Consider the following 26,280-nt stretch of genomic DNA (forward strand, 5'->3'; position numbering starts at 1 on the left):
TACTTGAGCAAAGGCTCGGAATGCTTATGGCCATGGGAGATTTCAGTTTTTCTTTTTTAAATAAATTTTCGTTCATATGACAAGGGGCATAACTAGCGGGAGAAGTTGGATCTGACCACTAAAGACCCCTCAGTCCCTGGTGCAAATCTATGGAGACCCATCAAACAGCTAGAAGTTCATCTAATGTACGAATACAGTTGGATTCTGTAGAGAGTAAGATAAGTATAGCATACACTAAGTCATGGATATTTGCTTCCTTCTATATTCTTGAAGTCTAAATCTATCCATTATTTCACCCCAACAGAGTAAGACCCAATATAAACGACATGAACAAGACCCACGTGACCATGTTTGAGTTTTCTGGATTGACCCCTCACCGAGGCCTAGCCATCTTCCTCTTTGTATTTTTCCTTCTTGTTTACGTTATAACTGTTATTAGTAACGTTGGGTTGTTCTTCGTTGTCCATAAGACGTCCACCCTCCACACTCCCATGTATTACTTCCTCAGTTACCTCTCAGTGGTGGACCTCTTCTACTCTTCATCAGTTACTCCTAAGATGGTGGCTGACCTTATCTCTGTCAGGAAGGCCATCTCCTTCAGTGGTTGTGCTCTTCAGTACTTCTTCTTTTCTACATTTGCAGCTACAGAAGTTCTTCTCCTCTCCAATATGTCTTACGACCGCTATGTGGCCATCTGTTACCCTCTACATTACATGGCCATAATGACCAAGAAGAAATGTTTGTTTTTGGGTATTTTTGCTTTTTCTTTTGGCATGTTACCATGCTCAGTGCAGACTAGTTGTATATTTACTCTTCAGTACTGTGGCCCAAACCTCATTGACCACTTCTTCTGTGACGTTCCTTCAATGATAAGGCTGTCCTGCTCTAAGACCTTCACCTGTGAGATGATTATTTTTTCCTTTATAGGATCGTATAGCATAGGTTCTCTGGCCACCATACTGGTCTCCTACATCTATATCTTGGTGGCCATTCTACAGATAAAGTCTACTAAGGGCAGACAGAAAGCCTTCAGCACCTGCTCCTCACACATCATCTGCGCCTCCATCTTCTATGTCTCCGTGTTCCTCACTTACCTACGTCCTCCTTCTGAACACTTTGAGAATCAAGACAAGGTGGCTTCCGTCTTCTACTCAGTCATAACACCCATGTTAAATCCTCTGATCTACAGCCTGAGGAACCAAGAGATAAAGAGAGTCATGGTGAATGCTCTTGTCCAGGCATTGCACCACCTTAGAGGTATAAAGCCAAGTCTATGAAATGTTGGATTGGGATTCTAAGAATGAAGTAATGTTTGATATCCAGACAAGAGGTGAAAGGATCTCCAAGGTCAAATTTGCGGGTTTTTAGTCTTACGAGTAAATTAAGTTTGGCCTTAAAGCGTACGCCCATCGTGGGACCATCTTTATATATAAAATATTAGTAATGCATTGCTGTGGTTGTTTGAGTCCCATTGTAATAATAATAATAATAATAAATTGTATTTCTATAGCGCCAACATATTCCGCAGCGCTGTACAATCTGTAGGGTTCAGATACAGACAGAAAGAGACATTACAAAGAAAGTCATTTCACACAATGGGACTGAGGGCCCTGCTCACAAGAGCTTACAATCTATGAGGTAGAGGAGGTGACACAGGAGGTAGCAGGGGCGGCATTGCTTATACAGGGGTCAGACACTTCTGTAATAGAGGTGACTGTCATTACACAAACATAAAACTTTATGAGCCATCACCAGTCGTGTCCTGTAACATGTGGATGGAGCTTGGACAGATAAAGTTATCCTGAGATGGCCTCATATCATGTGGGAGCGGGGACAGAGGAGGGGGAAGGGTTTACATTAGACATTGTGATAGGCCGGTCTGATAAGATGTGTCTTTAGTTTGCGTTTGAAACTGTAGAAATTGGGAGTTAATCTGATTGTCCGGGGTAGAGCATTCCAGAGAAGTGGTGCAGCTCGGGAGAAGTCTTGTATATGAGCGTGGGAGGTTCTGATAATAGAGGATGGAAGTGTTAGGTCATTGAGTGAGCGGAGAACACGGGTTGGGCGGTAGACAGAGATGAGGGAGGAAATGTATGGAGGTGCGGCATTATGGAGAGCCTTGTGGGGGAGGGGGAGAACTTTATATTTTATTCTATAATGAATAGGCAGCCAATGTAGTGACCGGCACAGACCGGAGGCCTCGCTGTAGTGACTGGCACAGACCAGAGGCCTCGCTGTAGTGACTGGCACAGACCGGAAGCCTCGCTGTAGTGACCGGCACAGACCGTAGGCCTCGCTGTAGTGACCGGCACAGACCGGAGGCCTCGCTGTAGTGACCGACACAGACCGGAGGCCTCGCTGTAGGGAGCGTCACAGACCGGAGACCTCGCTGTAGTGACCGACACAGACCGGAGGCCTCGCTGTAGGGAGCGTCACAGACCGGAGGCCTCGCTGTAGTGACCGGCACAGACCGGAGGCCACGCTGTAGCGTCTAGCCTGATAGATGAGCCGCTGCATTCAGAATAGATTGTAGAGGGGAGAGTTTAGTGAGGTGAAGACGGATTAGTAAGGAGTTACAGTAGTCAAGGCGAGAATGAATCAGAGAGACAATAAGTGTCTTTAGTGTATCTCTGGTGAGGAAAGGGTGTATTCTGGAGATGTTTTTGAGGTGGAGGTGACATGAACGTGCAAGTGATTCAATATGAGGGGTGAAGGAAAGGTCTGCGTCACACATGACCCCGAGGCAGCGGGCCTACTGCCTAGGAGTTATAGTAAGGCCTGAGACTGCAATGGATATATCAGGGACAGATCTGTTAGATGGTGGAAACAGTAGTAGTTCAGTCTTGGAGAGATTTAGTGTCAGATAGAGCGAGGACATGATATTAGAGACAGCAGAGAGACAGTCACTGGTTTCTGTTTGAGAAAAACCCCGAACCTCAGACCGCGCATTATGTGGGGTGGGCGTATGACTGGGATGAAAGGAAGCTATAAGTCAGGGGTTCTCAAACTTTTTAAACAGGGGGCCAGTTCACTGTCCCTCGGACCATTGGAGGGCGAAATATAGTTTAAAGGGATTCTACCATTAAAATCACATTTTTTCTAAATAACACGTAGGAATAGCCTTAAGAAAGTCTATTCACCTCTTACCTTTAGATGTCTTCTCTGCGCCACCATTCGGTAGAAATCCTGGTTTCCGTCTGTATGCAAATGAGTTCTCTCGCAACCTCTAGCGCCAGCTCCATCTTCTTCAGGAACGGCCTCTCTACTAGAGATGAGCGAACACTGTTCGGATCAGCCGTTCCAAACAGCACACTCCCATAGAAATGAATGGAAGCACCTGGCATGTACACTTTGCCGGCGGCCGGTGCCGTGCCAGGTGCTTCCATTCATTTCTATGGGAGCGTGCTGTTCGGAACGGCTGATCCGAACAGTGTTCGCTCATCTCTACTCTCTACACGTCTTTTTCCAGAGCTGGGTTCAAACTTCTAGGCCTCGGGCAGAGCCGACTGCGCATGCCTATAGGCCACAAGAAAATGGCCGCTTACTTACTGTGGTCCGGGACAAGATGACTACTAAGCAGGACAGGCAGCGGTGGCAAAATACCTGGCAGGCAGGGGTGAACCTAGCGTCTCTCCTGCCTGAGGCGAACTATAGAAAGGCATCCCACCCTCATCATAGCCCCCCCCCCCCGCGATTTGGACACTCCCCCTCCCATTGGCAGATCAAAAACAACCCTTTTTCTGCCCCCCCCCCCATGATAAAAAAAACTTCCCTTTTTTTTGGTTCACAACCCAATAAATGACCCCCTTTTTCTGCCCACGCCCCACAATAAATGACCCCCATACATGGTATATGACCCTCTTCTTTTTAGCTTGCAAGCAGGACTTCTCTCTCTCCGCATTTTTCTGCTCTATTTGGGCAGATACCCGGTGGACCCCATTATAGTCTATATGGGGTCCGCAGATTTCTAAGGGTAAATACTATTTTAAGCGGATTAACTTTCTGTTCAAGGGGTCAGACCCCCTGAAGGGAAAGCCAAATGCAGGTGTGAACCTGGCACTAGAGGGGTAGAGGGGGACATTCAATTTTCAATCTCAAGGGGCGTTCACACTTGTGCTCGGTGTCCGGTTTGTGCATTTTGTCCGGTTTCCATCTGCAGCCCCAGCGAAACTGGGCAGGGGACGGAAACCCGGCGGTCAGATTTAAAGCCTATTCAATTGAATGGGTTTTTAAAGGTGACTGCCTTTGTCCTGTCCGTTTTCTTTTAGCCGGACACAAAGTTCTGCATGTCTGACTGTCTGTATGTCTGACTTTGTGTCCGGCTAAAAAAAACTCACCCACATAATACCGCCATATAACGGTTACATATTAATACACCATGCAAATAATTCTACTGTATAATGCCTACATACAGTAATACCGCCGTATCTTTCCCACATATTACCACCATTCAGTAACCCAAAAAAACAGCTTGTAGTGCCCATAAGGCCGCGACCCAGTAATAGAGAGTAAATGGTGAAGTCCCTGGTGGGCAACAACACAACAACATGGTAATAGTAGTAATATCCCTGGTGGTCCAGGATGGAGAAGATGCATTTGGCAGTATGTTCCAGGTGATGCAGGAGAGGACCTCTATAAAAGAAAGCAACCGGACACTAGCCAAATTTATTACTCATATGGATATAATGACCTCCGGGCCCGGCTATGTTCTGTATACACGACTGTCACCTCTGACTGATATATTGACCTCCGGGCCCGGCTATGTTCTGTATACACGACTGTCACCTCTGACTGATATATTGACCTCTGGGCCGGGCTATGTTCTGTATACACGGCTGTCACCTCTGACTGATATATTGACCTCTGGGCCCGGCTATGTTCTGTATACACGGCTGTAATCTCTGACTGATATATTGACCTCCGGGCCCGGCTATGTTCTGTATACACGGCTGTCACCCCTGACTGATATATTGACCTCCGGGCCCGGCTATGTTCTGTATACACGGCTGTCACCCCTGACTGATATATTGACCTCCGGGTCCGGCTATGCTCTGTATACACGGCTGTCACCCCTTACTGATATATTGACCTCCGGGCCCGGCTATGTTCTGTATACACGGCTGTCACCCCTGACTGATATATTGACCTCCGAGCAGGGCTATGTTCTGTATACACGGCTGTCACCTCTGACTGATATATTGGCCTCCGGGACCGGCTATGTTCTGTATACACGGCTGTCACCCCTGACTGATATATTGACCTCTGGGTCCGGCTATGTTCTCTATACACGGCTGTCACCTCTGACTGATATATTGACCTCCGAGCAGGGCTATGTTCTGTATACACGGCTGTCACTCCTGACTGATATATTGGCCTCCGGGACCGGCTATGTTCTGTATACACGGCTGTCATCTCTGACTGATATATTGACCTCTGGGCCCGGCTATGTTCTGTATACACGGCTGTCACCCCTGACTAATATATTGACCTCCGGGCCCGGCTATGTTCTGTATACACAGCTGTCACCCCTGACTAATATATTGGCCTCTGGGCCCGGCTATGTTCTGTATACACGGCTGTCACCCCTGACTAATATATTGACCTCCGGGCCCGGCTATGTTCTGTATACACAGCTGTCACCCCTGACTAATATATTGGCCTCTGGGCCCGGCTATGTTCTGTATACACGGCTGTCACCCCTGACTAATATATTGACCTCCGGGCCCGGCTATGTTCTGTATACACAGCTGTCACCCCTGACTGATATATTGACCTCTGGGCCCGGCTATGTTCTGTATACACAGCTGTCACCCCTGACTAATATATTGACCTCCGGGCCCGGCTATGTTCTGTATACACAGCTGTCACCCCTGACTGATATATTGACCTCTGGGCCGGGCTATGTTCTGTATACACGGCTGTCACCCCTGACTGATATATTGACCTCTGGGCCCGGCTATGTTCTGTATACACGGCTGTCGCCTCTGACTGATATATTGACCTCCGGGCCCGGCTATGTTCTGTATACACGGCTGTCGCCTCTGACTGATATATTGACCTCCGAGCCGGGCTATGTTCTGTATACACGGCTGTCACCTCTGACTGATATATTGACCTGCGGGCCCGGCTATGTTCTGTATACACGGCTGTCACCCCTGACTAATATATTGGCCTCTGGGCCGGGCTATGTTCTGTATACATGGCTATCACCTGTGACTGATATATTGACCTCCGGGCCGGGCTATGTTCTGTATACACGGCTGTCACTCCTGACTGATATATTGGCCTCCAGGCCCGGCTATGTTCTGTATACACGGCTGTCACCCCTGACTGATATATTGACCTCCGAGCCGGGCTATGTTCTGTATACACGGCTGTCACCCCTGACTGATATATTGACCTGCGGGCCCGGCTATGTTCTGTATACACAGCTGTCACCCCTGACTGATATATTGACCTCCGAGCCGGGCTATGTTCTGTATACACGGCTGTCACCTCTGACTGATATATTGACCTGCGGGCCCGGCTATGTTCTGTATACACGGCTGTCACCCCTGACTCAGTGGTGTAACTACCACCATAGCAGCAGAGGCAGCTGCCACAGGGCCCGAGACATTAGGGGCCTGGTGACAGCCGCTATCGCTGCTATCATTATACTCGGGGGTCTTTTTGGACCCCCGAGTATAATGATCGGGGGCCCCCTGTTGGTGGAATACTTTCCCTAATAATAGAGGCTAAGTATACGTCTGAAGCTGCAGCAACGGCTGACACACAGGAGCCGATGCCGGAGCTGCAGGTCTGGCTCCTCTCAGCGATCCCAGGACGCTCCCCCTCTCTCCTCCCCCTCCCTTTCTCTGGCTTCTCTCTGCCCACCAATGAGAGGGCTGAGGAGAGGCCAGGAGGCGGGGCTTATCCCTCTACAGAAAATGGACCCCTGCCGTCCTGCACACAAGAGGAGGAGGAGAAGCTCCAAGAAAATGAAACTAAAGAAAGAAAACAGGTACACAGGACATACTGGGGTTACTATACTTATTAATATCAGGCATTTGGGGTGATTACTTTTGTTTTAGTAACTCCATGTGCCTCATATTAATAGCAGTTAACCCTATCATGTCCCTCACATTAACCACTGTGTGCCTCACCATAAGAGTTACTGATATGTGAGACATATGGGGGTAATAATAATGAATATACTTTATTATTACCTCCATGTCTCTCACATATCAGTAACTCTTATGTGAGGCACACAGGGGTTAATGTGAGGGACATGATGGGGTTAACTGCTATTAATACTGTGTTCAGGGGCCACTATGGGACATAATACTGTGTGCAGGGGCCACTATGGGACATAATACTGTGTGCAGGGGCCACTATGGGGGATAATACTGTGTGCAGGGGCCACTATGGGACATAATATTGTGTGCAGGGGCCACTATGGGACATAATACTGTGTGCAGGGGCCACTATGGGACATAATACTGTGTGCAGGGGCCACTATGGGGGATAATACTGTGTGCAGGGGCCACTATGGGACATAATATTGTGTGCAGGGGCCACTATGGGACATAACACTGTGTGCAGGGGCCACTATGGGACATAATACTGTGTGCAGGGGCCACTATGGGGGATAATACTGTGTGCAGGGGCCACTATGGGACATAATATTGTGTGCAGGGGCCACTATGGGACATAATACTGTGTGCAGGGGTCACTATGGGGGATAATACTGTGTGCAGGGACCACTATGGGACATAATACTGAGTGCAGGGGTCACTATGGGGGATAATACTGTGTGCAGGGGCCACTATGGGGGATAATACTGTGTGCAGGGTCCACTATGGGGGATAATACTGCGTGCAGGGGCCACTATGGGGGATAATACTGCGTGCAGGGGCCACTATGGGACATAATACTGTGTGCAGGGGCCACTATGGGGGATAATACTGCGTGCAGGGGCCACTATGGGACATAATACTGTGTGCAGGAGCCACTATGGGGGATAATACTGTGTGCAGGGGCCACTATGGGGCATAATACTGTGTGCAGGGGCCACTATGGGACATAATACTGTGTGCAGGGGCCACTATGGGACATAATACTGTGTGCAGGGGCCACTATGGGACATAATACTGTGTGCAGGGGCCACTATGGGGCATAATACTGTGTGCAGGGGCCACTATGGGACATAATACTGTGTGCAGGGGCCACTATGGGACATAATACTGTGTGCAGGGGCCACCATGGGACATAATACTGTGTGCAGGGGCCACTATGGGACATAATACTGTGTGCAGGGGCCACTATGGGACATAATACTTTGTGCAGGGGCCACTATGGGACATAATACTGCAGTGGCGGATCCAGGCTTTGCGGGGCCCTGGGCAATTGACTTTGGCGGGGCCCTACTTACCGGGGGGTCTGGGGGTCCCCCCCAGGATTTTTTTTAAAACATTAGCCCAAAAAATGCATTTTTGAGGCGTTTTTTTTAACTAGTTAGCTGTGCTTGCACACCTTATAAAACTCACCTTATTTGTGTACTATTAGCTGCATTGGGAGCATGCACGCAAGGCCAGTGGCATAGAAGCACCAGCAAGCCTCGTGCTTGTAACCCATACCTCCCTTTTGAAGATAAGAAAGAGGGAGAAAATGTGCAGCGCGCTGTGCGCACCGCAGCAAACTTGGCTCCGCCCACTTTTATGTTGACTCCGCCCATTCTCATTCATTTTTCATGTGCTCCCACACAGTATAAAACTCCTACAGTCACCCGTAAATTATATGTCCCCCCTCCATCTCTCCCCCAGTTTCATATACACCCTTCATCTGTTCCTAGTTTCATGTCCCCCCCTCTATCTCTGTCCCCAGTTTCATGTCCCCCCGTTTCTGCCCAGTTTCATGCCATTCACCCCCCTTCATCTACCCCGTTTCATGCTGTTCTCCCCGCCCTCTTCATTTTCCCCAGTGTCATGCTGTTCTCTCCCCCTTCATCTGCCCCAGTGTCATGCCGTTCTCCCCCCTCCCCCTTCATCTGCCCCCAGTGTCATGCTGTTCTCCCCGCCCTCTTCATCTGCCCCAGTGTCATGCTGTTCTCTCCCCCTTCATCTGCGCCAGTGTCATGCTGTTCTCTCCCCCTTCATCTGCGCCAGTGTCATGCCGTTCTCTCCCCCTTCATCTGCCCCAGTGTCATGCTGTTCTCTCCCCCTTCATCTGTGCCAGTGTCATGCTGTTCTCTCCCCCTTCATCTGCGCCAGTGTCATGCTGTTCTCCCCCCTTCATCTGCGCCAGTGTCATGCTGTTCTCCCCCCCTTCATCTGCGCCAGTGTCATGCTGTTCTCTCCCCCTTCATCTGCGCCAGTGTCATGCTGTTCTCTCCCCCTTCATCTGCGCCAGTGTCATGCTGTTCTCCCCCCCTTCATCTGCGCCAGTGTCATGCTGTTCTCTCCCCCTTCATCTGCCCCAGTGTCATGCTGTTCCCCCCCCCTTCATCTGCGCCAGTGTCATGCTGTTCTCCCCCCCCTTCATCTGCGCCAGTGTCATGCCGTTCTCTCCCCCTTCATCTGCCCCAGTGTCATGCTGTTCTCCCCCCCTTCATCTGCGCCAGTGTCATGCTGTTCTCCCCCCCCTTCATCTGCCCCAGTGTCATGCTGTTCTCCCCCCCTTCATCTGCGCCAGTGTCATGCTGTTCTCCCCCCCCTTCATCTGCGCCAGTGTCATGCTGTTCTCTCTCCCTTCATCTGCCCCAGTGTCATGCTGTTCTCTCTCCCTTCATCTGCCCAAGTGTCATGCTGTTCTCTCCCCCTTCATCTGCGCCAGTGTCATGCTGTTCTCTCCCCCTTCATCTGCGCCAGTGTCATGCTGTTCTCCCCCCCCCTTCATCTGCGCCAGTGTCATGCTGTTCTCTCCCCCTTCATCTGCGCCAGTGTCATGCTGTTCTCCCCCCCTTCATCTGCGCCAGTGTCATGCTGTTCTCCCCCCCTTCATCTGCGCCAGTGTCATGCTGTTCTCCCCCCCTTCATCTGCGCCAGTGTCATGCTGTTCTCTCCCCCTTCATCTGCGCCAGTGTCATGCTGTTCTCTCCCCCTTCATCTGCGCCAGTGTCATGCTGTTCTCTCCCCCTTCATCTGCGCCAGTGTCATGCTGTTCTCTCCCCCTTCATCTGCGCCAGTGTCATGCTGTTCTCTCCCCCTTCATCTGCGCCAGTGTCATGCTGTTCTCTCCCCCTTCATCTGCGCCAGTGTCATGCTGTTCTCTCCCCCTTCATCTGCGCCAGTGTCATGCTGTTCTCTCCCCCTTCATCTGCGCCAGTGTCATGCTGTTCTCCCCCCCTTCATCTGCGCCAGTGTCATGCTGTTCTCTCCCCCTTCATCTGCGCCAGTGTCATGCCGTTCTCTCCCCCTTCATCTGCCCCAGTGTCATGCCGTTCTCCCCCCCCTTCATCTGCGCCAGTGTCATGCTGTTCTCCCCCCCCTTCATCTGCGCCAGTGTCATGCTGTTCTCCCCCCCCTTCATCTGCGCCAGTGTCATGCCGTTCTCTCCCCCTTCATCTGCCCCAGTGTCATGCTGTTCTCCCCCCCCCTTCATCTGCGCCAGTGTCATGCTGTTCTCCCCCCTTCATCTACGCCAGTGTCATGCTGATCTCTCTCCCTTCATCTGCCCCAGTGTCATGCTGTTCCCCCCCCCTTCATCTGCCCCAGTGTCATGCTGTTCTCTCTCCCTTCATCTGCCCCAGTGTCATGCCGTTCTCTCCCCCTTCATCTGCCCCAGTGTCATGCTGTTCTCCCCCCTTCATCTGCGCCAGTGTCATGCTGTTCTCTCTCCCTTCATCTGCCCCAGTGTCATGCTGTTCTCCTCCCCCCTTCATCTGCCCCAGTGTCATGCTGTTCTCTCTCCCTTCATCTGCCCCAGTGTCATGCTGTTCTCCCCCCTTCATCTGCCCCAGTGTCATGCTGTTCTCTCTCCCTTCATCTGCCCCAGTGTCATGCTGTTCTCCTCCCCCCTTCATCTGCCCCAGTGTCATGCTGTTCTCTCTCCCTTCATCTGCCCCGTGTCATGCTGTTCTCTCTCCCTTCATCTGTCCCAGTGTCATGCTGTTCTCTCCCCTTCATCTGCCCCAGTGTCATGCTGTTCTCTCTCCCTTCATCTGCCCCAGTGTCATGCTGTTCTCTCTCCCTTCATCTGTCCCAGTGTCATGCTGTTCTCTCCCCTTCATCTGCCCCAGTGTCATGCTGTTCTCTCCCCCTTCATCTGCCCCAGTGTCATGCCGTTCTCCCCCCCTCCCCCTTCATCTGCCCCCAGTTTCATGGGCCCCCTATATTATGTTCCATTTTAATGTTTAACACAAAAAAAACACACTCTCCTTCCCTTGCTCCCCCGCCGCTCTCTCCGCAGTCTCACTCATACACATATTGTAGGCGTGATGTGATGTCATCACATCGCGGCTACAAATGCCGGAGCGCAGCATTAAAGCAGGAGCTGAGCTGTGACAGCTCCTGCTTTAAACGCCTATGTATTCAGCTCATCGCCGATGAGTTAAAATTGGGACATACCTCCCGCCAACCAGGACCATCTTGTTAGGTCCGGGCCGCGCCGCAGTGCCCCGCTGGGCAGGGGCCCCAGGTGGTTGCCCGGCTCTGGATCCGCCCCTGTGTAATACCACCCATTTATGAGGACATGACTGGTCTAGGTATAGGACACATATAGGACCTGCTCCATAATTTGCAGCTCTTCAATGTGGCCCTAACACACAGCCGCAAAAACAATGGCCATGTGTGCTGGGCCCATTGAAATATAATAGTACAAACTTTTATCCACAATTGAGGATGACGCTAGGTTCACACCTGCGTTCGGGTCTCCGTTCTGTGGTTTCCGTCTTCTGCATGCAAGAAGACGGAAACCACAGACCGGGTCCGGCCGTGAGCGTTTTATGCTCTCCGCCGCGAAACCGTTTTTTTAATCCGGACACAGAGTACTGCATATCCGACTCTGTGTCCGGATTTTAAAAAATGGTTTCGCGGCGGAGAGCATAAAACGCTCACCGCCGCTCACGGCCGGACATCTCTCTCACTCATTCAAATGAAAGAGTCCTGCAGGCTTCCGTCTCCTGCCTCTGTTTTATGCAGGAAACAGAAACCTGCAGAATGGAGACCGGGCGCAGATGTGAACGAGCCCTAAAAAGTACAGTCATGTGCATTACAGCTTAGATACTCCATGTGCCTCATATTAATAGCAGTTAACCCCATCATGTCCTTCACATTAACCCCCTGTGTTCCTCACATAAGAGTTACTGATATGTGAGAGACATGGAGGAATGAAGTATCTTCATGATTTGTACCCCATATATCTCACACATCAGCAACCCTTATGGTGAAGTACACAGGGGGTTAATATGAGGGACATGATGGGGTTAGTTGCTATTAATATGAGGCACATGGAGTTACCAAAACTAAATCAATAACTCCAAATGCCTGACATTAATAGCAGAGTAATCCCCCTCCCCCCCTCCAGCCTGTACCTGTGTGTTCCTTCTTTACTTTCAGTTTGTTGAAGCTTCCTTCCTCTTCTCCCTCTCAAGTGTGCAGGATGGCAGGGATCTTCTGTAGAGTGATAAGCTCCGCCTCCTGGGCTCTCCTCACCCTCTCATTGGTTGACAGAGGGCAGCCAGAGAAAGGGGGTGAGGAGGAGCTTCCTGACAGCGCTGAGTGGAGCTTCCTGGATCAATAGCTGCAGCTCCCTGCGCTGACTGCTCTCTGTTAGCCGCTGTTGCAGTGCTGGGGCCCTCGGCAATTGCCCTGCCGACCGACCCAACCTGCATTTTGTTAGGTGCGGGCACTTCTGCGGGGCCCCGCTAGGCGCGGGGCCCCAGGCGGTTGCCCGGCTCGCCCGGCCCTGGATCTGCCCCTGTAATACTGTGTGCAGGGGCCACTATGGGACATAATACTGCGAGCAGGGGCCACTATGGGACATAATACTGTGTGCAGGGGCCACTATGGGACATAATACTGTGTGCAGGGGCCACTATGGGGGATAATACTGCGTGCAGGGGCCACTATGGGACATAATACTGTGTGCAGGGGCCACTATGGGACATAATACTGTGTGCAGGGGCCACTATGGGACACAATACTGTGTGCAGGGGCCACTATGGGGGATAATACTGTGTGCAGGGGCCACTATGGGACATAATACTGTGTGCAGGGGCCACTATGGGACATAATACTGTGTGCAGGGGCCACTATGGGACATAATACTGTGTGCAGGGGCCACTATGGGACATAATACTGTGTGCAGGGGCCACTATGGAACATAATACTGTGTGCAGGGCTCACTACGGGACATTATACTGTGTGCAGGAGCCACTATGGGACATAATACTGTGTGCAGGGGACACTATGGGACATAATACTGTGTGCAGGGGCCACTATGGGGGATAATACTGTGTGCAGGGGCTACTATGGGGGATAATACTGTGTGCAGGGGCCACTATGGGACATAATACTGTGTGCAGGGGCCACTATAGGGTATAATACTGTGTGCAGGAGTCACTATGGGACATAATACTGTGTGCAGGGGCCACTATGGGGGATAATACTGTGTGCAGGGGCCACTATGGGACATAATACTGTGTGCAGGGGCCACTATGGGACATAATACTGTGTGCAGGGGCCACTATGGGACATAATACTGTGTGCAGGGGCCACTATGGGGGATAATACTGTGTGCAGGGGCCACTATGGGACATAATACTGTGTGCAGGGGCCAATATGGGACATAATACTGTGTGCAGGGGCCGCTATGGGACATAATACTGTGTGCAGGAGCCACTATGGGACATAATACTGTGTGCAGGGGCCACTATGGGACATAATACTGTGTGCAGGGGACACTATGGGACATAATACTGTGTGCAGGGGCCACTATGGGGGATAATACTGTGTGCAGGGGCTACTATGGGACATAATACTGTGTGCAGGAGTCACTATGGGACATAATACTGTGTGCAGGGGCCACTATGGGGGATAATACTGTGTGCAGGGGCCACTATGGGACATAATACTGTGTGCAGGGGCCCCTATGGGACATAATACTGTGTGCAGGGGCCACTATGGGACATAATACTGTGTGCAGGGGCCACTATGGGACATAATACTGTGTACAGGGGCCACTATGGGACATAATACTGTGTGCAGGGGCCACTATGGGACATAATACTGTGTGCAGGGGCCACTATGGGACATAATACTGTGTGCAGGGGCCACTATGGGACATAATACTGTGTGCAGGGGCCACTATGGGACATAATACTGTGTGCAGGGGCCACTATGGGGGATAATACTGTGTGCAGGGACCACTATGGGACATAATACTGTGTGCAGGGGCCACTATGGGGGATAATACTGTGTGCAGGGGCCACTATGGGACATAATACTGTGTGCAGGGGCCACTATGGGGGATAATACTGTGTGCAGGAGCCACTATGGGACATAATACTGTGTGCAGGGGCCACTATAGGGCATAATACTGTGTGCAGGAGCCACTATGGGACATAATACTGTGTGCAGGGGCCACTATGGGACATAATACTGTGTGCAGGGGCCACTATGGGACATAATACTGTGTGCAGGGGCCACTATGGGACATAATACTGTGTGCAGGGGCCACTATGGGACATAATACTGTGTGCAGGGGCCACTATGGGACATAATACTGTGTGCAGGGGCCACTATGGGACATAATACTGTGTGCAGGGGCCACTATGGGACATAATACTGTGTGCAGGGGACACTATGGGACATAATATTGTGTGCAGGGGCCACTATGGGGTATAATACTGTGTGCAGGGGCCACTATGGGACATAATACTGTGTGCAGGGGCCACTATGGGACATAATACTGTGTGCAGGGGCCACTATGGGACATAATACTGTGTGCAGGGGCCACTATGGGACATAATACTGTGTGCAGGGGCCACTATGGGACATAATACTGTGTGCAGGGGCCACTATGGGACATAATACTGTGTGCAGGGGCCACTATGGGACATAATACTGTGTGCAGGGGCCACTATGGGACATAATACTGTGTGCAGGGGACACTATGGGACATAATATTGTGTGCAGGGGCCACTATGGGGTATAATACTGTGTGCAGGGGCCACTATGGGACATAATACTGTGTGCAGGGGCCACTATGGGACATAATACTGTGTGCAGGGGCCACTATGGGACATAATACTGTGTACTGGGGCCACTATGGGGCATAATACTGTGTGCAGGGGCCACTATGGGACATAATACTGTGTGCAGGGGCCACTATGGGACATAATACTGTGTGCAGGGGCCACTATGGGGGATAATACTGTGTGCAGGGGCCACTATGGGACATAATACTGTGTGCAGGGGCCACTATGGGACATAATACTGTGTGCAGGGGCCACTATGGGACATAATACTGTGTGCAGGGGCCACTATGGAACATAATACTGTGTGCAGGAGCCACTATGGGACATAATACTGTGTGCAGGGGCCACTATGGGACATAATACTGTGTGCAGGGGCCACTATGGGACATAATACTGTGTGCAGGGGCCACTATGGGTCATAATACTGTGTGCAGGGGCCACTATGGGACATAATACAGTGTGCAGGGGCCACTATGGAACATAATACTGTGTGCAGGGGCCACTATGGGACATAATACTGTGTGCAGGGGCCACTATGGGACATAATACTGTGTGCAGGGGCCACTATGGGACATAATACTGTGTGCAGGGGACACTATGGGACATAATACTGTGTGCAGGGGACACTATGGGACATAATACTGTGTGCAGGGGCCACTATGGGGGATAATACTGTGTGCAGGGGCTACTATGGGGGATAATACTGTGTGCAGGGGCCACTATAGGGTATAATACTGTGTGCAGGAGTCACTATGGGACATAATACTGTGTGCAGGGGCCACTATGGGGGATAATACTGTGTGCAGGGGCCACTATGGGACATAATACTGTGTGCAGGGGCCACTATGGGACATAATACTGTGTGCAGGGGACACTATGGGACATAATACTGTGTGCAGGGGCCACTATGGGGGATAATACTGTGTGCAGGGGCTACTATGGGGGATAATACTGTGTGCAGGGGCCACTATGGGACATAATACTGTGTGCAGGGGCCACTATAGGGTATAATACTGTGTGCAGGAGTCACTATGGGACATAATACTGTGTGCAGGGGCCACTATGGGGGATAATACTGTGTGCAGGGGCCACTATGGGACATAATACTGTGTGCAGGGGCCACTATGGGACATAATACTGTGTGCAGGGGCCACTATGGGACATAATACTGTGTGCAGGGGCCACTATGGGGGATAATACTGTGTGCAGGGGCCACTATGGAACATAATACTGTGTGCAGGGGCCACTATGGGACATAATACTGTGTGCAGGAGCCACTATGGGACATAATACTGTGTGCAGGGGCCACTATGGGACATAATACTGTGTGCAGGGGCCACTATGGGGGATAATACTGTGTGCAGGGGCCACTATGGGACATAATACTGTGTGCAGGGGCCAATATGGGACATAATACTGTGTGCAGGGGCCACTATGGGACATAATACTGTGTGCAGGGGCCACTATGGGACATAATACTGTGTGCAGGGGCCACTATGGGTCATAATACTGTGTGCAGGGGCCACTATGGGACATAATACAGTGTGCAGGGGCCACTATGGAACATAATACTGTGTGCAGGGGCCACTATGGGACATAATACTGTGTGCAGGGGCCACTATGGGACATAATACTGTGTGCAGGGGCCACTATGGGACATAATACTGTGTGCAGGGGCCACTATGGTTGATAATACTGTGTGCAGGGGCCACTATGGGACATAATACTGTGTGCAGGGGTCACTATGGGGGATAATACTGTGTGCAGGGGCCACTATGGGACATAATACTGTGTGCAGGGGCCACTATGGGACATAATACTGTGTGCAGGGGCCACTATGGGACATAATACTGTGTGCAGGGGCCACTATGGGACATAATACTGTGTGCAGGGGTCACTATGGGGGATAATACTGTGTGCAGGGGCCACTAAAGGGTATAATACTGTGTGCAGGAGCCACTATGGGACATAATACTGTGTGCAGGGGCCACTATGGGGGATAATACTGTGTGCAGGGGCCACTATGGGACATAATACTGTGTGCAGGAGCCACTATAGTTGATAATACTGTGTGCAGGGGCCACTATGGGACATAATACTGTGTGCAGGAGCCACTATGGTTGATAATACTGTGTGCAGGGGCCACTATGGGGGATAATACTGTGTGCAGGGGCCACTATGGTTGATAATACTGTGTGCAGGAGCCACTATGGGACATAATGCTGTGTGCAGGGGCCACTATGGGGGATAATACTGTGTGCAGGGGCCACTATGGGGGATAATACTGTGTGCAGGAGTCACTATGGGGGATAATACTGTGTGCAGGGGCCACTATGGGACATAATACTGTGTGCAGGGGCCACTATGGGACATAATACTGTGTGCAGGAGTCACTATGGGGTATAATACTGTGTGCAGGGGCCACTATGGGGGATAATACTGTGTGCAGGGGCCACTATGGGACATAATACTGTGTGCAGGGGCCACTATGGGACATAATACTGTGTGCAGGGGCCACTATGGGACATAATACTGTGTGCAGGGGCCACTATGGGGGATAATACTGTGTGCAGGGGTCACTATGGGGTATAATACTGTGTGCAGGGGCCACTATGGGACATAATACTGTGTGCAGGGGCCACTATGGGGAATAATAATGTGTGTAGGGGCTACTATGGGGGATAATACTGTGTGCAGGGGCCACTATGGGACATAATACTGTGTGCAGGGGCCACTATAGGGTATAATACTGTGTGCAGGAGTCACTATGGGACATAATACTGTGTGCAGGGGTCACTATGGGGGATAATACTGTGTGCAGGGGCCACTATGGGACATACTACTGTGTGCAGGGGCCACTATGGGACATAATACTGTGTGCAGGGGCCACTATGGGACATAATACTGTGTGCAGGGGCCACTATGGGGGATAATACTGTGTGCAGGGGCCACTATGGGGTATAATACTGTGTGCAGGGGCCACTATGGGACATAATACTGTGTGCAGGGGCCACTATGGGACATAATACTGTGTGCAGGGGTCACTATGGGGTATAATACTGTGTGCAGGGGCCACTATGGGACATAATACTGTGTGCAGGGGCCACTATGGGGGATAATACTGTGTGCAGGGGCCACTATGGGACATAATACTGTGTGCAGGGGCCACTATGGGGGATAATACTGTGTGCAGGGGCCACTATGGGACATAATACTGTGTGCAGGAGCCACTATGGGACATAATACTGTGTGCAGGGGCCACTATGGTTGATAATACTGTGTGCAGGGGCCACTATGGGACATAATACTGTGTGCAGGGGCCACTATGGGGGATAATACTGTGTGCAGGGGCCACTATGGTTGATAATACTGTATGCAGGGGCCACTATGGGACATAATACTGTGTGCAGGGGCCACTATGGGACATAATACTGTGTGCAGGGGCCACTATGGGGGATAATACTGTGTGCAGGGGTCACTATGGGGTATAATACTGTGTGCAGGGGCCACTATGGGACATAATACTGTGTGCAGGGGCCACTATGGGACATACTACTGTGTGCAGGGGCCACTATGGGACATACTACTGTGTGCAGGGGCCACTATGGGACATAATACTGTGTGCAGGGGCCACTATGGGACATAATACTGTGTGCAGGGGCCACTATGGGACATAATACTGTGTGCAGGGGCCACTATGGGACATAATACTGTGTGCAGGGGCCACTATGGGGGATAATACTGTGTGCAGGGGCCACTATGGGACATAATACTGTGTGCAGGAGCCACTATGGGACATAATACTGTGTGCAGGAGCCACTATGGGACATAATACTGTGTGCAGGGGCCACTATGGGACATAATACTGTGTGCAGGAGCCACTATGGGACATAATACTGTGTGCAGGGGCCACTATGGGACATAATACTGTGTGCAGGGGCCACTATAGGGTATAATACTGTGTGCAGGAGTCACTATGGGACATAATACTGTGTGCAGGGACCACTATGGGACATAATACTGTGTGCAGGGGCCACTATGGGGGATAATACTGTGTGCAGGAGCCACTATGGGACATAATACTGTGTGCAGGGGCCACTATAGGGCATAATACTGTGTGCAGGAGCCACTATGGGACATAATACTGTGTGCAGGGGCCACTATGGGACATAATACTGTGTGCAGGGGCCACTATGGGACATAATACTGTGTGCAGGGGCCACTATGGGACATAATACTGTGTGCAGGGGCCACTATGGGACATAATACTGTGTGCAGGGGCCACTATGGGACATAATATTGTGTGCATGGGCCACTATGGGACATAATACTGTGTGCAGGGGACACTATGGGACATAATACTGTGTGCAGGGGCCACTATGGGACATAATATTGTGTGCAGGGGCCACTATGGGGTATAATACTGTGTGCAGGGGCCACTATGGGACATAATACTGTGTGCAGGGGCCACTATGGGACATAATACTGTGTGCAGGGGCCACTATGGGACATAATTCTGTGTGCAGGGGCCACTATGGGACATAATACTGTGTGCAGGGGCCACTATGGGGGATAATACTGTGTGCAGGGGCCACCATGGGGGATAATACTGTGTGCAGGGGCCACTATGGGGCATAATACTGTGTGCAGGGGCCACTATGGGACATAATACTGTGTGCAGGGGCCACTATGGGACATAATACTGTGTGCAGGGGCCACTATGGGGGATAATACTGTGTACAGGGGCCACTATGGGACATAATACTGTGTGCAGGAGCCACTATGGGACATAATACTGTGTGCAGGGGCCACTATGGGATATAATACTGTGTGCAGGGGCCACTATGGGACATAATACTGTGTGCAGGAGCCACTATGGGACATAATACTGTGTACTGGGGCCACTATGGGGCATAATACTGTGTGCAGGGGCCACTATGGGACATAATACTGTGTGCAGGAGCCACTATGGGACATAATACTGTGTGCAGGGGCCACTATGGTTGATAATACTGTGTGCAGGGGCCACTATGGGACATAATACTGTGTGCAGGGGCCACTATGGGGGATAATACTGTGTGCAGGGGCCACTATGGTTGATAATACTGTGTGCAGGAGCCACTATGGGACATAATACTGTGTGCAGGGACCACTATGGGGGATAATACTGTGTGCAGGGGTCACTATGGGGGATAATACTGTGTGCAGGGGTCACTATGGGGCATAATATTGTGTGCAGGGGCCACTATGGGACATAATACTGTGTGCAGGGGCCACTATGGGACATAATACTGTGTGCAGGGGCCACTATGGGGGATAATACTGTGTGCAGGGGCCACTATGGGACATAATACTGTGTGCAGGGGCCACTATGGGACATAATACTGTGTGCAGGAGTCACTATGGGGTATAATACTGTGTGCAGGGGCCACTATGGGGGATAATACTGTGTGCAGGGGCCACTATGGGACATAATACTTTGTGCAGGAGCCACTATGGGACATAATACTGTGTGCAGGAGCCACTATGGGACATAATACTGTGTGCAGGGGCCACTATGGGACATAATACTGTGTGCAGGGGCCACTATGGGACATAATACTGTGTGCAGGGGCCACTATGGGACATAATACTGTGTGCAGGGGACACTATGGGACATAATACTGTGTGCAGGGGCCACTATGGGGGATAATACTGTGTGCAGGGGCTACTATGGGGGATAATACTGTGTGCAGGGGCCACTATGGGACATAATACTGTGTGCAGGGGCCACTATAGGGTATAATACTGTGTGCAGGAGTCACTATGGGACATAATACTGTGTGCAGGGACCACTATGGGACATAATACTGTGTGCAGGGGCCACTATGGGGGATAATACTGTGTGCAGGAGCCACTATGGGACATAATACTGTGTGCTGGGGGCCACTATGGGACATAATACTGTGTGCTTGGGCCACTATGGGACATAATACTGTGTGCAGGGGCCGCTATGGGACATAATATTGTGTGCATGGGCCACTATGGGACATAATACTGTGTGCAGGGGCCACTATGGGACATAATACTGTGTGCAGGGGCCACTATGGGACATAATATTGTGTGCAGGGGCCACTATGGGGTATAATACTGTGTGCAGGGGCCACTATGGGACATAATACTGTGTGCAGGGGCCACTATGGGACATAATACTGTGTGCAGGGGCCACTATGGGACATAATACTGTGTGCAGGGGCCACTATGGGACATAATATTGTGTGCAGGGGCCACTATGGGGTATAATACTGTGTGCAGGGGCCACTATGGGACATAATACTGTGTGCAGGGGCCACTATGGGACATAATACTGTGTGCAGGGGCCACTATGGGACATAATACTGTGTGCAGGGGCCACTATGGGGGATAATACTGTGTGCAGGGGCCACTATGGGACATAATACTGTGTGCAGGAGCCACTATGGGACATAATACTGTGTGCAGGGGCCACTATGGGACATAATACTGTGTGCAGGGGCCACTATGGGACATAATACTGTGTGCAGGGGCCACTATGGTTGATAATACTGTGTGCAGGGGCCACTATGGGACATAATACTGTGTGCAGGAGCCACTATGGGACATAATACTGTGTGCAGGGGCCACTATGGGACATAATACTGTGTGGAGGGGCCACTATGGGACATAATACTGTGTGCAGGGGCCACTATGGGACATAATACTGTATGCAGGGGTCACTATGGGGTATAATACTGTGTGGAGGGGCCACTATGGGACATAATACTGTGTGCAGGGGCCACTATGGGACATAATACTGTGTGCAGGGGCCAATATGGGGGATAATACTGTGTGCAGGGGCCACTATGGGACATAATACTGTGTGCAGGGGCCACTATGGGACATAATACTGTGTGCAGGGGCCACTATGGGACATAATACTGTGTGCAGGGGCCACTATGGGACATAATACTGTGTGCAGGGGCCACTATGGGGGATAATACTGTGTGCAGGGGCCACTATGGGACATAATACTGTGTGCAGGGGCCACTATGGGACATAATAGAGCGCACAGGAATGCGTAGGAAGGATTCGGTCAAGATCTTTGGGGGGGGGCATGTCAAAAGTTCGCCACGGGGCCCCGCCATTCCTAGTTACGCCACTGCCCTGACTAATATATTGACCTCCGGGCCCGGCTATGTTCTGTATACACGGCTGTCACCCCTGACTAATATATTGACCTCCGGGCCGGGCTATGTTCTGTATACACGGCTGTCACCCCTGACTGATATATTGACCTCCGGGCCCGGCTATGTTCTCTATACACGGCTGTCACCTCTGACTGATATATTGACCTCCGGGCCGGGCTATGTTCTGTATACACGGCTGTCACCCCTGATGTATATAATGACCTCCACGGTGGCATAGCGAGGAATGATGGGACCCCAAGGAGAACATTTTACATAGGGGCCCCCCGACCGACTGACCACCCCCCTCCCCGTACACACAAACGGCATTCCTACACACACTATTATGCCTCATAGTGACCCCTGCACATCGTATTATCCTCCATAGTGGCCCCGGAGTATAATGACCTGCTCCCCGCGTAGGCCATTGTCAATGATGGAAGAAACGTCACTTGAGTCGGACCTGCATCGCGACGCATAAGGACGCAAGCCCGGCCCACCTGATGTCTGGGACGTCACCAAATAGACCTGAAGCCTTCAGGATCCCAGGAGAGGTAAGTAACCGTGTTTTATATGTTCCTTCACCTCTCCTGGTCCTCTGGTCTGAAAAGACCCCTGAATATAATGATAGTGGGGTTTGTGTGGTTTGGCGGCCCGTGGCCTTACTTACTGATCCCGTCTCCTGATCACAGCCGCCTCCGCAGAAGGGGAAGCACTGGCGGCCATGAGCAGGAGTGAGGATTGGTAGGTAAATAGGGCCCCTTACATGATGGACCTCAGCAGGTAGTGGGCTATAAAACAATAGGAGTCCCGAGCCCTGTGGCAGCGACTACCACTGCCACCCTGGTGGTTACACCCCTGGACCTCCGGGCCCAGCTATGTTCTGTATACACAGCTATTAGCAGATAATAATAATAGACACAACAGTAAATCCTCCGGAGAGTCCAGACAAGACTAATAGATATAATGACTGCAGTAATTCCATTGTGGCCCCCGCCATCCTCCGCACAGGGGCCCCGGGGACCACACACTGACACACACAGATAATGAGCAGAGTTATATAAAGAGGTAGAGTCACAGACGCCGGGATTATTGCCGATCTATTGTGTGACGTCTACTGTCAGACAGGTGAGAATCCATCCAGGGCTCGGCACCAGCCCCGTGACTATGAGATCAGTATGTTATTATACGTACCTGCAGTAATAATAATAATAAATGTCACCATCATCCTCCTCACTACCTGCACCGAGACCTTCATCATGATCGCCATCAATATTATAGTCACTACCATCATCACCACCACCATCCTCCTCACCATCTCCACCATTGCCATGACTGTCTCCTCTATCCTCATGCACTGTATATGTGTATATAGCAGGGGCACAACCAAAAAGAGAAAGGACATAGAAACAAATCGGATGGTGTTATGTGATCAAATACACAAAAATGTAACTAAAATGTCCAAATAAAAACCCACCCGAACCATACCGTAATACACGAAGCCTGCCAGATGGACCATGGGCAGCTGAAGTAGGATCCAGCAGAAGCGTTGGGCATAGGGATGGGGCATGCACCGGGCAGACTTCGTGTATCGGGGTGTAGTATTATGCCAGTCGTCCTCTCGGTTATACTTCTACAGATCGCTGCCTTGTATCGTTGCTTTGTGGCTGTTGTTGTGCTGGGTCTGCTATGATTGGTAGAGATGAAAAGAGACAAAAGTCCCAAAAAAGTCCAACTCATATCTCATTTCTACGAACAGGGGTACAGCCTTAGGGGTGTAGCTGTAACCATAGGACCTCCGTACAAGACGGGGCCCAAATGTCCTCCTTTACTTAATTTTACAACTGGAAGTGGAGGTTTGTCTTACTCCTCTACCTATAACCAACGTTAGTCTTCACTGCAGTAATAGCATAATGGAAGCAAGGAGATGGATAGGACAAAGGCCAGGGACAAATATGAAGAACGCGCATCATTTTGGAAGGGCATTTAATGTATGGACACGGGTGGGTTCAGTAAGGAAAGACCAGATTTGGGTTAGGTCATGAACATTTGGTAAAGTCTCTTGGTCTACTCCTGGTTATTGATGTCTATGTCCATGACTGATTTCACCCCATCAGGGCAAGACCCAACTGGAACTACATGAACAAAACTCAAGTGACAATGTTTGAGTTTTCTGGACTGACCCAGGATCCAAAACTGTCCATCGTCCTCTTGATATTCTTCCTGCTGGTTTATCTTATTACTGTGGTTGGTAATGTTGGCTTGTTCATCATTGTCTATAAGACGTCCACCCTCCACACTCCCATGTATTACTTCCTCAGTTACCTCTCGGTGGTGGACCTCTTCTACTCTTCAACAATTGCCCCTAAGATGATCGCTGACCTTATCTCTGTCAGGAAGGCCATCTCCTTCAGTGGTTGTGCCCTCCAGTTCTTCTTCTTTTCTACGTTTTCTGCTATAGATGTTCTTCTCCTCACGAACATGTCCTATGACCGCTATGTGGCCATCTGCTACCCTCTACATTATGGGTCCATAATGACACAACATAAATGTTTGCTACTGGGCATTTGTGCTTTTATTTTCGGCATCTTGCTTTCTTCAGTGCAGACTGGTTGTTTATTCAGTCTTCAATACTGTGGCCCAAACCTCATTGACCATTTCTACTGTGACATCCCGTCAGTGCTGAAGCTGTCCTGCTCTAAGACCTTCACCTGCGAGATTCTTAATCTTTTATTTGTAGGAACTTATGGTGCATGTTCCGTGGCCATCATACTGGTCTCCTACATCTATATCTTGGTGGCCATTCTACAGATAAAGTCTACTAAGGGCAGACAGAAAGCCTTCAGCACCTGCTCCTCACACATCATCTGCGCCTCCATCTACTATGTCTCCGTGTTCCTCACTTACCTACGTCCACCTTCTGAGCAGAAGCAAGACAAGGTGGCTTCCATCTTCTACTCAGTCATAACACCCATGTTAAATCCTCTCATCTACAGCCTGAGGAACCAAGAGGTTAAGGTGGTCATCGTAAATGTTGTTATCCAGACATTGCACCATCTTAGAGGTAAGTCTATGAGATGTTCAGAATTCAGAAGGTAATTTTTGATATCATAAGAACAAACCAGTGAAAGTCATCACCAAGGTCAAATTTTGGTAGACAAGGTTCCATAAATCAAACTTCTTGTCCGTAGAGCTCATGGCCATTGGTCGGACATGTTACATCGTAGTCATGTAGGACTGTCAGTCACTGTGTTCAGTCACTCAGGCCAGGCTGTAAATAAGCTACGACTACTCTGTAGAGTCAATAAAGGGAACGACATCATCGTGTTATAATGGACATGTTGAGTTTATGACAATGTTATAATTATATCACCAGCTATGACACTGCAGAGTCTTTTTGTAATTTTGAGACTTTAAAAACCTAAACTATAGGGACAAAAATAACCATCCTATCTGAATCGCTGAATCTCAGTGTCTCATTCAGACCCATTATCCCGATGTATAAGATCCAGTTCCTTGCTCTGAAGTCACCAAATCCAGCCTGGTCCTGTCATAGGAGTAACCAAAGCAACAAAGTCACAGTCGGAAATTGCTCCCATCCCAGAAATTCCACCAGCAGATGTGATTGGTTTTACTGAGAAGTGGAAGGAACCGCAAAAACTCATCCAAAAAGAGCAGGGCAAACCACGTAGCAATACAGAGATTGGACAATACCAGGTGCTGAGGTGTCAGATGGAGGGGTGTAATGTACAATATATAGTATCAGATGGAGGGGTGTAATGTACAATATATAGTGTCAGATGGAGGGGTGTAATGTACAATGTATAGTGTCAGATGGAGGGGTGTAATGTACAATGTATAGTGTCAGATGGAGGGGTGTAATGTACAATGTATAGTGTCAGATGGAGGGGTGTAATGTACAAT

General features: G+C 50.3%; 2 protein-coding genes across 2 annotated transcripts; both read left to right on the top strand.

Moving 5' to 3' along the window:
* The first annotated feature begins 323 nt into the window (after positions 1-323).
* On the top strand, positions 324-1,277 carry LOC142204218 (olfactory receptor 5AR1-like). The gene has a single exon (XM_075275528.1). The coding sequence runs from the start codon at positions 327-329 to the stop codon at positions 1,275-1,277; it is 951 nt and encodes a 316-aa protein (XP_075131629.1). The 5' UTR covers positions 324-326.
* A 23,218-nt stretch (positions 1,278-24,495) lies between these two features.
* LOC142204219 (olfactory receptor 5AR1-like) lies at positions 24,496-25,455 on the top strand. Its single transcript, XM_075275529.1, has one exon. The coding sequence runs from the start codon at positions 24,496-24,498 to the stop codon at positions 25,453-25,455; it is 960 nt and encodes a 319-aa protein (XP_075131630.1).
* The last annotated feature ends 825 nt before the right edge of the window (positions 25,456-26,280 follow it).

Source organism: Leptodactylus fuscus, chromosome 5 (genome assembly GCF_031893055.1).
Source record: "Leptodactylus fuscus isolate aLepFus1 chromosome 5, aLepFus1.hap2, whole genome shotgun sequence".
Taxonomy (NCBI): domain Eukaryota; kingdom Metazoa; phylum Chordata; class Amphibia; order Anura; family Leptodactylidae; genus Leptodactylus; species Leptodactylus fuscus.

Coding starts and splice junctions, on each gene's coding strand:
- LOC142204219 (XM_075275529.1), top strand. CDS start 24,496: ATGAACAAAACTCAAGTGACAATGTTTGAGTTTTCTGGACTGACCCAG.
- LOC142204218 (XM_075275528.1), top strand. CDS start 327: ATGAACAAGACCCACGTGACCATGTTTGAGTTTTCTGGATTGACCCCT.